The sequence below is a fragment of the Hippopotamus amphibius genome, chromosome 16 (genome assembly GCF_030028045.1).
Source record: "Hippopotamus amphibius kiboko isolate mHipAmp2 chromosome 16, mHipAmp2.hap2, whole genome shotgun sequence".
NCBI classification, from domain to species: Eukaryota; Metazoa; Chordata; class Mammalia; order Artiodactyla; family Hippopotamidae; genus Hippopotamus; species Hippopotamus amphibius.
Window position 1 is genome coordinate 55,618,066 of NC_080201.1, and position 15,213 is coordinate 55,633,278.

At 51.3% G+C, this 15,213-nt stretch overlaps 1 protein-coding gene across 3 annotated transcripts; it reads right to left on the reverse strand.

Annotated features, from left to right (window-relative positions):
- Positions 1-171: 171 nt before the first annotated feature.
- On the reverse strand, positions 172-9,815 carry GPR4 (G protein-coupled receptor 4). 3 transcript variants are annotated; one of them, XM_057713657.1, is made up of 3 exons: positions 9,716-9,797; positions 8,855-8,956; positions 172-2,239 (listed from the first exon to the last, which is right to left on the reverse strand). In XM_057713657.1, exon 3 carries the CDS (start codon positions 1,387-1,389, stop codon positions 301-303), a length of 1,089 nt encoding a protein of 362 aa, XP_057569640.1. In that variant the 5' UTR covers positions 1,390-2,239; positions 8,855-8,956; positions 9,716-9,797; the 3' UTR covers positions 172-300. The 3 variants fall into 3 exon arrangements, with proteins under 3 accessions (XP_057569640.1, XP_057569638.1, XP_057569641.1); XM_057713655.1 differs by having other exon boundaries at positions 8,651-8,956; XM_057713658.1 differs by lacking the exon at positions 8,855-8,956 and having other exon boundaries at positions 9,716-9,815.
- Positions 9,816-15,213: the final 5,398 nt, after the last annotated feature.

Genomic DNA, 15,213 nt, shown 5'->3' on the forward strand with positions numbered 1-15,213 from the left:
AGATCTGTCTCCCCCAGCGGAGGGGGAGCCGTGAGGGCAGCACCAGAGCCGTCACTGGTCACTGCTGGGTCACTAGCACCACCCAGCACAGGGCTAGGCACAGTTCTACTAAATTGTTAGGGGGTCATGGTGGAGGATGATGGTTGACCTGTGACACACCAACCTCACTGGTTTCCTATTTTCTTACATTCTTATGAATATTAACGCAGCCTTGTTTACATACAATTTGCATACACCAGACCAAGAGGGAGGGAGTGTGGGATTAGATTAGAGGAGTGAGGGCTTTGCGTGATTTGAGGTTCACTGTGACGGGGGCAGCATCTTCAGCTGCACCTGGTCCCCCTGGGAGGGTGGAGATGCCACCCAGCCAGCTGCCATGGCCTTGGCCACACTGTTCCTCTTGGAAGTGAGTGGAGTCTCCAGGGTGAGTGAGGCGTTGGCCATCTCCTGGGGCTTGTCACTGGCCAGAAAGTGGAGCAGATTGTGCAGGGCCTTGGCCACGTCACTGCGGGCACCCTCGTTGACAAGGCAGTAAAGGATGGGGTCAGCCACACAGTTGAGGCTGGTGAAGGCCAGTGAGCTGTGGTATGCTGAGAAGACACGTTCCTCGAAGCTACAGTCCCGAGGGTGGCGCAGGTAGACAGCGCTCCGGGAGAGCAGGAGCACGTGGTAGGGTGCAAAGCAGACCAGCACAATGGCGATGAGGCTGAGGGCCAGCCTCTTGATCTTGGCCTTCTCCTGGCGCTCGGTGGACACACTGCTCCGCACGGCCCGCAGGATGCCACGGTAGGACAGCAGCATGAGGGCCCATGGGAAGAGGAAACCCACGAAGACCCGGTAGAGGTTCATCCAGGCCACCCAGCCCTCCATGGGGAACTTCTCGAAGCAGAAGGTGTGGTTGTAACGGTCGTGAAAGAGCTCATCATGAAACAGGGGCGCCGAGTTGGCGCCCAGCTCCGTGGCCCAGACCACGGAGCTCACGGCCACGGCCGTCTTGACGCGGCGCAGGCGTGCGAAGCGCAGCGGGTGGGCCACGGCCAGGTAGCGGTCCACCGAGATGCAGCACAGGAAGGCGATGCTGATGTAGATGTTGGTATAAAAGATGAACCCGAAGAGCTTGCAGGAGCTGGGGCCGTGGATCCAGTTGTCGTGGTGCAGGAAGTAGTCCACCCACAGCGGCAGCGTGCAGATGTACAGCAGGTCGGCAATGCTGAGGTTCATCAGGTACACACCCAACTCGTTGCGTTGCTGCACCTGGCGGTAGGCAGCCCACAGGGCCAGGCAGTTGGTGGGCAGCCCCATGCCGATCACGAAGATGTAGAGGGAGGGCGGGAAGAGGTGGTCCATACGGGAGTCCACGTGGCAGCCCTCCCACGTGCGGTTGCCCATCCTCGGCACTGGGGCTTTTGAGATGCTTCCCCTGGCCCAGGGGGGCGGTGGGGACACGCGGGGCGGGAGGCCATCAGGCCCCCTGAGCCCCCTCCTCGGAGGCTCAGGGGAACATGGTGAGAGGCAGTCCACGGGGAAGAGATGAGGCTGACCGGGAATCGTGGGGCAGGCTGGGCCAGGAAGGATAAAGCTTGAGAGGGAAAAGTTGGAGGAGAGACAGAATTATGACAGGAAGGAGGTTTGGGGGATGGCAGGACTAACAAAGAGCTTTGTCAAGGAGGTTTTATAGACCCAATCAGAGCATAAATGGGGGCGTATTGGGGCAACACAAAATTGATGGAGGGAGGTGTCTATAGAGGAGATGAAGGCATCAGTGGGCAGTGGTGAGAGAGAGAGATTTGTGGAGGATGTAGAAAGTAAGCGAGGCCATGCTGAAGTAATGGTGGGGTGGAATGTACTAGAAGACACAGAAAATGTATGGGATTGTGTTGAGATAGGACAGTCTACAGTTAGGGAATGTTGAAAAGACCAGGCAAGATGGATGGGGATGGTGGCATTTTCTAGGACCTTAGTAAGAAATAAGGAAATAAGTAAGGTAACCAATGGCGAGACGGTTACGGAAAAGGAGGAGTCCTGTGAAGGATGAAAGGGAGGAAGGGCTCAGTCTGGGGAATGTGGGAAGGGTTTTTAAGAAACAGGAAGGAGGTGAGTAAGGGCTGGATCAGAACAGGGTTACTAATGCAAGGAATTTAAAGGGGACAAGGGAGGGGCTCCAGCTTGGTCCTGGTGGGGGCTGAGCAGTTGAGATGAGGTGGCCCCGCCTCACAGTTCAAAGCTGACTTTGCAGCACCTGTGGGGAGAGAGGGCTGCAGTGAGAGGAGTTATAGACCACTCCCTGCTCCCCACACACCTTTCGCCCTGACTCCGTGGGCTGCAGTGGGTGGACACCCTAACGATGCCTAATTGAGCCCCATTCTAAGCAACGGATCTCTTAAAACGCAGACTTGAGATGCCAGATATATATTTTTCCCCTAACAGATGTTAAAAAAAAAGATCCAACTCAAATTTTAAAGCTTTCTTCCAGAAGCCATATAAAACTGGCACAAGTATTACTTTGGGAAATGCTGAACTAGTCTCACCTATCATGTTATAGACAGGGAGACGGGGGCCAGAGAGGCTGGGTCACTGCCCTCAAGGATGCACAGCAAGACAGTGACGGCGCTGGGCTAGAACCAGCCTGCTAATCCTAACCCAGGGCATCTCATTCTCGACGATGATGATGACGGTGGTGATAATAACTGCTAAAGTTTATTGAGTCCTACGGCATAGCAGACCCTGTCTTAAGCACTTTCACGGGTATGAATCTTAAAATTTCAAGAACCCTATGAGGAATAGGGTTATTCCCCCAATTTGACAAACTGAGGCACAGAGCGGTTCAGAGACCTGTCCAAGGTCCTGATGGCGGGAGAGGGACCATCTCGGCTCTCACCCCCTTTCTCCAGCCTGCACTTCAGTTTTCACCCAAGAATAACTGGACAGAAAAGGGCCCTGGGCTGAGAACCCAGGGAAGCATAACTGCAAGGGGCTGGGGTGGGCGGGATGAGAGGAGGAGCTGCTGGATGGGAGCAAGGGGGAGCCCTAGGGGCAGTGCCAGGAGTCCTCTCCCTCAAGGACTGCCCCCTTGGTTGTCTCTACCCACTCCCCTCCAACTTTCCCGACTTTCTTGGGCCTGTCACCCTCTTGGTCCTGGGGAGATATTTAAGCACAGGGCAAAGGACAGTCTTGGACCAAGCCCTGGACCATTGTCAGCCCCAGAGAGGCGGGGAGTGAAGTCCTGAATTAGAGGCATTTTCAGAAGCCACTCCATCCAGGGGTTTGCATCAGTTTAGCTTTAAGGCTGTGAAACCACTTCGAAGAGAAAAAAAAAACAAAAAACAAACAAACAAAAAACAGATCTCGGGACTTCCCTGGTGGTCCAGTGGTTAAGACTCCACATTGCCAATGCAAGGGATGTGGGTTTGATCCCTGGTCAGGGAACTAAGATCCCACATGCTGCACAGTGCAGCCAAAATTTTTTTTAAAAAAAGGAAAAAGAAAAAAGATCTCAACTGGAGACCCCATTGAAGACAGTGAAAGGGGAACCTGCTCTGTGCTGTAGATAAAATGAGGTGGCAGGAGGAAGGCCACCTCTGAAGAATCCCCAGGACACACTTTGAAAACCACTGGTTGAGTCAATTGGATGGATGAGGAAACTGAGGGCCAGAGAGGGGAAGAGTTGAGCCCAAAGGCACACAGCAGGTCCACGGGAACCTCCCAGATGCCTGAGCATCTTCCCGTGGGAAATTCCTCTTGGCTCTCCCTACCAACACACTAAATCCTGAATCCGTGCATGTCTCTGAAACCCCTGCCACTGTCCGCTCTGCTCCACCAACACCGCTGGCTTGGACTTTGCAGTGGCCTCCTCATGAGTTTCCTGGTTGCCATTCTGACTTCCCTCAACTCACTTCCCACGTGGCAGCCAGAAAGTTCTCTCTAACAGGTAAATCAGCTCTTGTTAATTCTCTGCTTGAAACCCTCCAATAGCTTTCCAATGGACTTGGGATGAAATCCCCAAATCCTCACCCCAGGTGACAAGGCACTGCCTGGCTAGCCTGGGCAGCCTAGCTGGCTTTCTTGCCCACCTCCCATCCCCCATGTCAACAGGCTCAAGGCTGGATCTTCTTTCCAGCCTCAAAACATTCGTTCTTCCTTCAGATCTACTTAGGTCTACCTATTTCACCTCCTTTACTTCCCCAAGGAGGTCCTCTGTACCCAGAGCCCTGCCCACCCACTCCCAGGGCTCTCTCCTCACATCACCTTGCATCTCATTTGTGTCTGTCTGTCTGTCTAGAATGCGCATTCCAGGAGGGCAGGGACATTGTGTTGACTGCTCTATCACCAGCACCCAAGCCAGGCCCGGCATACAGTAGGCACTCAAAAAATGACTTTGGACTGAGGGAACAGGCATTTGTCAGCCCCTCCTCCAACTCCCGCTTCCCTTGAGGCAGCACCACCCCCCACTTCAAGCTCAAGCAAGTCTCTGCAGGGACCCAGAGAAAGAGGCTGGGAGGGAAAAAGTGAAAAGGGCAGGATCTATCCACTGCATAATTGACTTTGAAAGGTCAGGGCTAAGTCCTGCTTAGTCAGTCCTACCCCCTGTAGGGTCCTCAGTGACAGAAGAGCTGTCTCCACCTCAGACTCACAGAGACTCCTGGATCCTGTGGAGATGGGATGGAGGGGGCTTGCTCTTGGCTGGAACTGTGCAATCCGGTCCCTCCTTTTGAACTGAACCACACCCTTCACCCCCCTGCCGCCCAGAACAAATGACTCAAAACACCTCTCTCCCCTATGTTTGCCCTTGGTCTCTCCTTCCTCCTGTAACATTGAGGGAATTCCTTCTCCTTCAGGAGCCTAAGTTTCCTCTTCTGTAGAAAGGGAAGGTGGGGGGACTTCCCTGGTGGCACAGTGGTTAAGACTCTGTGCTCCCAATGCAGGGGGCCTGGGAACTAGATCCCACATGCATGCCGCAACTAAGAGGTTGCATGCCACAACTAAGGAACCCACACGCCACAACTAAGACCCAGCACAACCAAAATTTTAAAATTAAATACATAAATATATATATAAAAAAAGAAAGGTGGGGTGGGGTACAACTTTCATAGTAGTCACACACATCACAGATGCGAAAATCCTTGGGAATTCCCTGGCAGTCCCCTTAACCAGGGGTTAAGATTCTGTGCTTCCACTGCAGGGGGCACGGTTCAATCCCTAGTCAGGGGAACTAGGATCCTGCATGCTGTGTGTCGTGGCCAAAAAAAGAAAAAAAAAGAAAAGGAAAGGAAAAAAAAAAAAGAGAAAGAAAATATCAATTCTGTACAAACTCTTCCAGACAATTGAAGAGGATGAAACCTCTCCCAATTTATTCACAGGAAACTATGGATATATTCAATATCCTGTGATAAACGATAATGGAAAAGAATATTTTAAAAACAGAATGTCTATATGTGTATAACGGAGTCACTTTGCTGTACAACAGAGATTGGCACAACATTGTAAATCAAGTATACGTCAATAAAAAAAATTAAAAAAAGAAAATCCTCGGTAGAGGTGATATCCTCTATAAATTGTGCAGTATTTGCACAGTTATTACTATTCCACAGGCACTGGGGAGCTGACACAAGAATGAACCAGTCCATGAGGGGAGGAGGCACCAGGAGCTGGGAGTTCCCTTTGCCCCACCCTCTCAAGAACCCCTGCGTTCAGCTGAGGCTGGGGTGGGTACACAGACAGGAGACTGATTTCCTGCAGCCAAAGGAAATACACTTCCCATTGCTAATTTCCTTGAGGGGGAACCAGTTGGCAGCTCATCCCTCCTTCCTCCCGTCCCTCCTCTTCATCCCACCTGCTTCCTGGGGGATGCTGGGTGTGGGGGAGGGGCATTCAGCCCTCTTTCCTCCCCCACCTGAGATCCGCCCACCACGGAACCCCTGAAAGACAGTGCGCAATGGCAGACTCTTGGAACTCCACAATGCAACACGCCTATATGCCACAACTGGGGGTGGGGGGGCGTGAGGCTATTTCTGACCCCTGCCTGATACAGATGGGGAAACTGAGGCCTAGCACCACAAGGCGGTTGTCTGTCACATGATGTGTCTAGACTATGTAGATCTGTCATTCTTAACTAAAAAGCTTCCCCTTCCCTGAATGTTTTCTCCACTCCCTGCACTCCCGTAATTTTTCTCAAGTCTTTGTGGGGTTTTCAGCCCCCTTTGAGAATCTGCTGAAAGATCCATGGACTTTCTCACCACAAGAAAGCAAGTGAGGGGCTTCCTAGGTGGCGCAGTGGTTAAGAATCCGCCTGCCAATGCAAGGGACACGGGTTCGATCCCTGCTCCAGGAAGATCCCACATGCCACAAAGCAACTAAGCCCGTGTGCCAAAAAAAAAAAAAGAAAGCAAGTGACCTTGGTGTCTTGTGTGCCCCTCCATCACCTGACTCACTTGCCCAGCCCCCTGGGGCCAAGACCCTCTTGGGTTGGGAACAAAGTTGCCTCCCTTACCCAGGCTTTGTTGGGGGGTTAACCCCCAAATCTCACAGTGCCCACAAGAAGCTCCCTCGTCCCACAGGCCTCCCTCTTGGTCCCTGCGGGCCCCTCCCAGACAGGCAGGAAGGAGAGATAAGCTGGGGATGTGGAGCGATAGTGGGGAGACATGAAGGACAGTCAGACCCCTGCCCCCACTTTGCGCCTCAGCTGTTCAAGCCAGATAAGTCCCTGGGTCCCAGCAGCCACTTAGAAGTCCAGCAAGGCTGAAGGATTGGGGCTGGTGGGGGGGGTGAAAGGACGCGAGGGAGAGGTAGTATAGCTCCCACACCCCCTCACTCGCCAGCCTTGTCCTAGAAGCCTCCAGGCCACCTCTCTCACCCCCCACTTCCCTCCTCTGAGGGCTCCTGCTCCCCTGTCAGCCCCGGGGGACCAGCCAGCTCCGGTCTGCTCATTAGGGGACGAAATGTGATCACGGAGCTTCGCTCCCCACCTGGTGCTCTGGCGGCTGGCCGGCGGAAACTGGGGGACAGTCAGGCCACTGTGACCGCTCTGCTGGGCCTCAGTTTCCCCATTTCTATCGAAGGGGTCTCCATCCCCCACACATGTCCCCCACACTGCCCAGAAGGGACACCAGGGTTCTCTGACACTACCCCTCTGATATTCTAGCTTCTAAGGCTCTCAAATTCTCAGGTTCTATTGTTAGTCCAGTTCATGGTTTACTGTTCTATTATTATAATACCATTCTAGAGCTTTACCTTTCTTCCATTCTATTATTATTATCATGGCGGCTTTCCATGCCGTTACCCTTCTAATTTTCCGATATCCCAGAAGTCTCACATTCCAAGATTCTCAGGTTCTATTGTTAGAACGTTCTATGATCTTTTTGAACATTCTACGACTTTCATAATCTATTATTAAATTCTCAGTGATTATTATCTTTGCCCAGCAAACACGAATACGTATTTCCCTTTTCTTTTTTTACAGAAAGGGGAACATACTCTGTACATGGTAAACCCCACTTCCTTTTCTCCCCCTTATCTATTCTGGTGGGTTTTTATTTTTTGGTTTTTTTTTTTTTAACATTCTAGCAGTCTAAACTTCTAAGATTATACAGAATTCTAAGATACTAAAGGATTCAGTGGGGGAAGGGTAGTCACCACATTCACCTGGCCCCTAAACTCTCACCCCCTGGGAGGGACACTAGGAGCCCCGGCTGCCTCCCAGCAGCCTTGCCTCGTCCCTCCCTCTCACTCACACCAGCTGAGTGATTATTTGTCTAGACACAAACCAAATTATAGGCCCTGTCCCGCGGGAGCAGTGGGCTTCATGGGGAGGGTCAGGAGACAGAGTCAGGCGGGAGTTAATCTCTGCCCCCCACCCCCGCTTCCCCTCGCCTCTTCCCTCCTTCTCTGAAACTCCACCCCTTCCACCCAAACCCAACTGTTGTCCCCTCTTCCTCTCCACCACCATGGTTTTAGAAATATTTTCTCTCCTCTGCTTCTAAAATGCTCCCTCCTGGGTACCAGCCATCCACACTCACCCTAGTATTCTTCTGTCCTCCCTATGAAGACCTCCTGTCCCACCACAGTCTGACTTGGCAGCAAAAGAAGCCAGATCTTTGGATTAGGGCTTCAGTGGAACTGGAGTCCCAACCTTAGCCTGAAGCTGACTCACTGTGGGGACTTCTGCTCTTGGGCCTCAGTTTCCCCATCTGTAAAATGGAGGGCGGCAGGGGAGGCTTGTCTAGCTGGATCTGCAGGCACTTTTGAGCTCTCAGCTGTGTGTGAACACTGAAAATTGCCAAGGTTCCAACACCAAGCTTTTTCGATTGAAGGATTCATATATCCTAAGGACCTTTCATTTGAAGGTTTGAGCATTCCCGGACCTCCTTTCTGATCATTCTCACTTACTTGGGTCCTTTCATTCAGAGACTTCACATTCAAAATCAACTATACTCCAATAAAAAAAAATTAATTAAAAAAAACAAAAGACAAAAGAAAGAAGGAAAGAAAGAAAGACCAAAAGACAAAAAAACAAAGACCTCACATTCAAAATTTCTTAATTCTATGGCTCCCAGGGTTTGGACCCCCCCCCCCTGGCCCCCCATCCATCTCTCAATCTCTCTCATTTTCTCCTAGTGGAACCCTCCCGCCAGAACGGAAAACCTCCCATCCTCACCCCAAACCTGAAGTCAACCTCTTCCACAGAGGCAGAGTTGTGGGGGGTCCTTGGTGAGTTCAGGAAGAGTGGGGCTGGTGATGGGCCCTGGCAAGGGGCGATAGGGGGTGTGGTCCCGATCATCTCCATCTGTGCCGGCAAGAAAATCCTCCAGCGCACATCCCACCTGAGTACACAACACACATCCCACAACCGAAGCCTCACAGAAGTTCCAGAGCTGTCCTTCAGCTTGGTTGGAGGTGTCCAGTTCAAGGAGGGGGGATGAAACCGAGGTAGGAAGGAGTTAACGGGTGACCCAGCCAAATCCTGGAAGGGAGGAAGTGGGGGAGGAAGTTCACCCCTTAGCCAGGAATTCCTGAAATTGGAGGGTGGGGTGGGTGCGACCTCCAGAGCGGTGAGGTGACTCTATTAAGGGGAAGCCGGGGTCACAGGGGCACTGAGTCCACCTGTCCCAGATGGCAACCCTACTTGCCCCCTACGCCACTCCCAAGCAGCTCCTCAGCCCAGGGGAAAGTTGGGATTCGCGAGGATTTAGAATGCGATGACGACGGGGTGAAGCTGCCAGAACCGGGTCTAAGATACAGACAGACAGAGACAGGGGAATACAGAGAGACAGAGACACAGGAAAGGAAAGGGCAAAGAGATGCCCAGAGACGGGGAGACGCGGGGATGGAGGCAGAGAGATTCCTAGAGATTGAGAGTTCATCAAGACACAGGGATAGAGGCGAACAGACAGAGCGAGAGTGCGACGGAGAGGCAGAGATAAAGAAATCCACACAGAGACAGACATCCGGAGGTGGAGAAGGAGAGACACACCCAAAGGGAGAGGGACCGCAGATCCAGAGAGACATCAGAGACAGACGGAGAGACGGAGACAGATCCAGAGACAAAGTCAGCGGCGGAGATCCTAGGAGAGCCAGCCAGAGAGAGGGGCGGGGACGGAGACGGCGCGGGAGACTGAGGCAGCGGACGCACGCGGGCACGCAAAGCCCCCGCGGGGCGCGGGGAGGAGCAGCCCCGGGCGGCCGCAGGACCGGCGCGGGCAGGGGAGGGACCGGCGCCTACCTGCGCGTGGCGGCTGGACGGGGCGCGTGGCGCCTGGCTCCGCGGCTGGGGGATCCGGGCTCCGCCGCGGTGCAGGGACCCGGCGGCGACTCCTCCCGGCCCCCGGGCCAGAGCCGCCAGCCGAGGCCCCGCCCCGTCGTGGATGGGCCCGCCCCCATTAACCCCTCCTTTGTCGCTCCCCCTTAACCCCTTTAAGCCTTCACCCCAGTAAAGGCTTCCAGCCCTGGGGAAACCTCCCCTGCTGCTGGAACACCCCCCAGCCCTTCAGCGTCCCCAGCCTGGAAGCCCCCACCTCATTAAACGCTTTTACTCACCCTCCCTCCAGCCCCGCACTCCAACTAGATCAAGCCCTCAGCTGGGGTGGGGGTGGGGGTGGGAGAAGGGGGCTCCCTCGTTGAGCTGAACCTTTTCCTCCCTTCGGAGACCCCAGGCCCAAGTCATTAACTTTCTGGTCATTCCATGCCCCTTCCCCAAGGGGGACAGGGAGGGGTCTGTTAGTTCCCTAGACCCCTGGTCAGGGCCACCCCTGCGAGGAATCCTGGCGTCTGCAGCTCCAGCCCTGCCTCTTGGCCAGACTTAGGCTGGTGACCGCTCTGTGCCTCAGTTTCCTCTTCTGATAATGCAGTCTCTCATAGTCCCTTTGTCATGGGGATGTCATACTATTAAGCCTATAAAACATGATCCGCTCCCCCATGGTTCCCTTCCTCCCTGCTTTATTTTCTTTTCCCCATAGAACTTGTCACCATCTAACATTCTATGTATTTCCCTTTTGTTCCCCCTAATTATCTGCTTCCCTGCTAGCAGGAGTGTCATTTTTTGTGTTTGGTTAGTTTACTACTGATAGGTGTTCAATACACATGTTTTCAGGAAGTAAATTCATTCTTGGGCAAAGCACTTTGGACAAACCTGGGCTGTAGCACTCAAAAACGACAGCTATTGGGCTGGCAAATTCTCTTTTTTTTTAATTTTGAAAATAAAAATAAAAATACTTGGATCTTAAGGGAGAAGTACAACGAGTTGCGACAGATACATGCGTGTGACTAAGCACCTAAATTAAGACATAAACATCTCCATTACCCAAGAACACTGGTTTTTTGCCCCTTTCCAGGGCATACTCATACTATACCTCACCCCCAGAGGCAACTTCATGCCTTTCTTTTTTCTTTCTTTTTTTTTTTTAACTTTTACTTTTTTTTAAGAACTTTTATTGAAATACAGTTAACATACAATAAACTGCATATATTAAGAGTGTACAATTTGGGGGTTTTTTTCTTGTTAGTAATGTATATATAGCAATTCCAATCTCCCAATTCATTCCCCCCAACCTCTTTTTTTTTTTTTAAACTGGAAATTAGTGTCTTTTGTTCCAGAATTTCATAGAAATGAAAAGAAACAGTATTATTTTGTTTGGTTTAAGGTAGCTATTATAATCATTCACTGCGTAGCCTTGGACAAATGACTTCACTTTTCTGAACCATATTACCCTCTTCCTCTCGGGGCTCTTGAGGGAAACAGAAAGTGAGAGAGTTAACCAAGAACCCAAGTGACCTGCAGTGCACACAGAAAAAAAAAACCTTTTTCCTTCTACCCTCCCTCGAGGGGACAGACAGAGACACTCTAATGGAAGTGTCACAAAGGCTTTAGCCCCTCCCCACAAATAACCCCATATAAATCTAATCAGCTTCAAGACAAGCCCTCCTGTCAGTTCCTTGCCCATCCCAAGCTCTTCCTAAAGAGAAATTCCGCAGTGCACTGGTGGGCGAGGGTCCCCTTCTCTCCTGGGCTCACCCTCAGTTTATTTTTTAATAAATTAATTAATTAGCTGCATTTGGTCTTCCTTGCTGCGCGCGGGCTTTCTCTAGTTGATGCAAGCAGGGGCTACTCTTCGTTGGAGTTTGTAGGCTTCTCATAGCAGTGGCTTCTCTTTTGTGGAGCACAGGCTTTAGGCACACGGGCTTCAGTAGTTTTGGTACGTGGGCTAAATAGTTGTGGCTCTTGGGCTCTAGAACGCAGGCTCAGTAGTTGTGGCACACAAGCTTAGTTGCTCCGAGGCATGTGGGATCTTCCCGGACCAGGGACTGAACCCTTGTCCCCTGCATTGGCAGGCAGATTCTTAACCACTATGCCACCAGGGAAGTTCCTCACCCTAAGTTTATAATGTGATTCAGTTTGGGTCCTGGCAGGAAACAGGTAGCCATTCGAAGAGCTTAAGTGGGGAGAATTCCCTGGCTGTCCGTGGTTAGGACAGCACACTTTCACTTACAGGCCCTGGGTTCAATCCCTGGTCGGGGAACTAAGATCCCCGCAAGCCAAAAAAAGAAGAGTTTAAGTGGGGACATTTATGGAGGGGTGGTTTAGAGGGGTTGGCAGGGTGAAAGAACCCACAAAATATGGGGTGGCGGCAGGAAACCAGCTGGAGACAGAGCCAAGCCATTACCACCCTTCAGGCAGAAAGCTAAAGTTTGGAGAGCAGCCCATAGGAGCTGTAGCTCTAGGTAGAGGAACACAGCCACTGCCAGAACTGCAGGGATGCAGGGAGGGGCCCAGAAAATAAATACTTCAACCTCTCCCCACTACTTACCTTCAGATTTCCTGTCAGTGCTTCTAACAGGGAGAACCCAACCAACGGACTCTCATGGATGGAGTCCACACAGGGCAGTCTCCCAGTGCCCCGAGCAGGAGGAGAAAGGCTGAGATGGACCCTGGGGTGCCCTGTGGAGAACTACCAGCACTATTCTCCCTAACTTTCTAGGCACATTTTTCCATGCAGGTCTGAGGCTGGGCACAAGGGGGCAACAGAGCACCAAGAGACCCAATGAGAGGGATGCTTTGATATCACTGGACCACTTACTTCCCCAGAACTTGGACAGTAGGGAAAGGTCAAAAGCTGGAGGACAGAAAGGGAGAATTTGATCCCAGAGATCTGAAACCTGGGGATCTGGAGGGGAGATATGATTGCTGGACTGTGCTGGTTGAATAGGAGTTCCCCGGGTGGACAAGTTCCGAAAGCGTGTACCAGTGGGGAGGGAACAGCATGTGCAGAGGCTCAGAGGCATGAAATGTCACAAGGAAGGGCACGTGCTGGTGATTCAAGTGGCTGAAGATAAGAGATGGGGACAGGAGAGGATGTTGGCTTAAAAAGGAAGGATCAGAAATGATTGAAAAATAAGGACAGCTAACAGTTAATGACCACTTATTACATTCCAAGTATCATCCTAAGCACTTTTTTTTGGGGGGGGGGGCAAGCTGCAGGATTGTGGGATCTTAGTTCCCTGACCAGGGATTGAACCCAGGCCCTCACCTGGGCGCTCAGCAGTTAGAGTCCTAACCACTGGACCACCAGGGAATTCCTTATGTGAATAACTCATTTAATCCTCAAAATAACTCTATGTGGAGGTACCATTTTACAGATGGGGCACAGATGGTTAAGTGGAAATGCTGGACTCCCAATGGTGGAGCTCCAGTGCTTTAACTGCTGTTGTGCCACTTCCTGGGGGTGGGAAATTAGGGTGGATGCATTTGAACTTTGATCCTCTTCATGTAACACACTTTCAATGGTTTCACACACACATACTTACACACCACTCTCATATTCATTCAGCAAACCCTCCCTGAGCCGTTGCTTCTGTATCTGGTTCTGTGCTAGGCGGTGTTGGGGACACAGCAGAGACCACAACAGCCCTGGCCCTTCTCTTCCAGGACTGACAGTCAGGAGAGAGAGACAGAACAGTCCCTGACAGTGACACCTCAGGGTGGACAAGGCTGGAACAGGGGTGCAGTGGGCTACTGGAGCCTAGAGGAGGCCTTGTCACAGTTTGTTGGGGAAATAGGAGAAAAGAGGGAGCAGGAGGCTATCAGAACTTCCACTTGGAACGCTCCCCTCACTTTACCTAGTTCATTACTTACTCATCCTTTAATAGTCAGGTCTGTTGTCCCCTCCAGGAAGCCCTCCCTGATACCCACTTGATCTTCCTTTGCCCACTCAGGGTCATGATTGTCTGAAGATGGGTCTGCCTTCCCCATTGAACTCAGTCCCTTGAGGGCAGGGCTGGGGCTGTCTCAGTCACTGCTGTGCCCAGCACTGCCCAGCTCAGGCTCTAGCCTAGAGTAAAATGTTTCTTACATATATTGAATGAATTCATTCATTGATTAATCAGCATGTGTGTTTGTTGAGCATTTACTGCATGCCACACACTGTGCTAGGCCCTGGGAATACTTTCTTAAAAAGCCAAAATCCTTATCTTCGTGGGCAATTAGTTAGTGAATGATTGACTTCTGGTCATATTAATTGAGATCTTTGGCCAGAAAGCTGGAGGAGATGAAACCCTTTGACATGATTGAACACCCTCCCTTTCCAAGAATTTCATGTCTGGCTCTGGGGGCTGTTCTTTCTGAAGGATATTGACATTTGGAGAGTTACAGCTTAGGCAGCTGTTCCTGACACTCATGGACAATCCTCCTTCCTGATTAAAGGGGGATTTGTAGGTTTCTCCTGCAGTACTTTTTCCTTCCCTAATTGTCACTCTGAAACTGCAAGGCTCTGAGCATTCCATCCCAAGAGATCACCTGTACAGTTGAGACAAGGAAAGGAAACACAAGTATGTAATGTTCTACGAAATTCTTATGTATTCCTTGGTCCAGATAAATCCTATAGATTTGTAACTTTTTTTTTTTTTGGCTGCATTGGGTCTTTGTTGCTGCCTATGGGCTTTCTCTAGTTGCAGTGAGCGGGGAGGGGTGGGAGGGGGCGGGGGGTTACTCTTCATTGTGGTGCACAGGGTGTGTCATCGTGGTGGCTTCTCCTGTTGTGCAGCACAGGCTCTAGTCGCACGAGCTTCAGTAGTTGCAGTGCATGGGCTCAGAAGTTGCAGCCTGAAGGCTCAGTGGTTGTGTCTTGCAGGCTCCAGAGCACAGCTCAGTAGTTGCGGTGCAGGGGCATAGTTGCTCCACGGCATGTGGGATCTTCCTGGACCAGGGATCGAACCTATGTTCCCTGTATTGACAGGCAGATTCTTGACCACTGCGCCACCAGGGAAGTCCCTAGATTTGTTACTTATTATAGTTCTATTAGTGCAGTGGTTCTCAAAGTGTGGGATTGGAGCATCTGGGAACTCTTTGGAAATGCAAATTCTTGGTCCCCACCCAGGCTGATGGAATTAGAAACCCCCATGGGGAATTGGTAGGAGCTGCTTTTCATTATAACAAACCCTGCAGAGGATTCTACTACTGCTGCCTCAAGGGTAAGAATTACTGAACTAGAGAATGGAGGGGGGGTGGGGGAATGTCAGTGCTTCAAACATAAAAGAGAGAGAGAGAGAGGTAATTAGATAGCACCACCATAGATTATCTTGCCTATAGAAGATGAAGGAATCAGAACTATTCAATCCCTCCTCCTTCTGGACAGTCACAGTTGATATTCAGCTGGCTCACACTGATATGGCTGTATCAGTTGTTAAAATACTCAGATGCTTTCATATCAGGCAGTAAATAGTCATTAA

What these genes read in the sequence shown, in the direction of transcription:
- GPR4 (XM_057713658.1), bottom strand. Translation starts at nt 1,389, where the DNA reads ATGGGCAACCGCACGTGGGAGGGCTGCCACGTGGACTCCCGTATGGAC.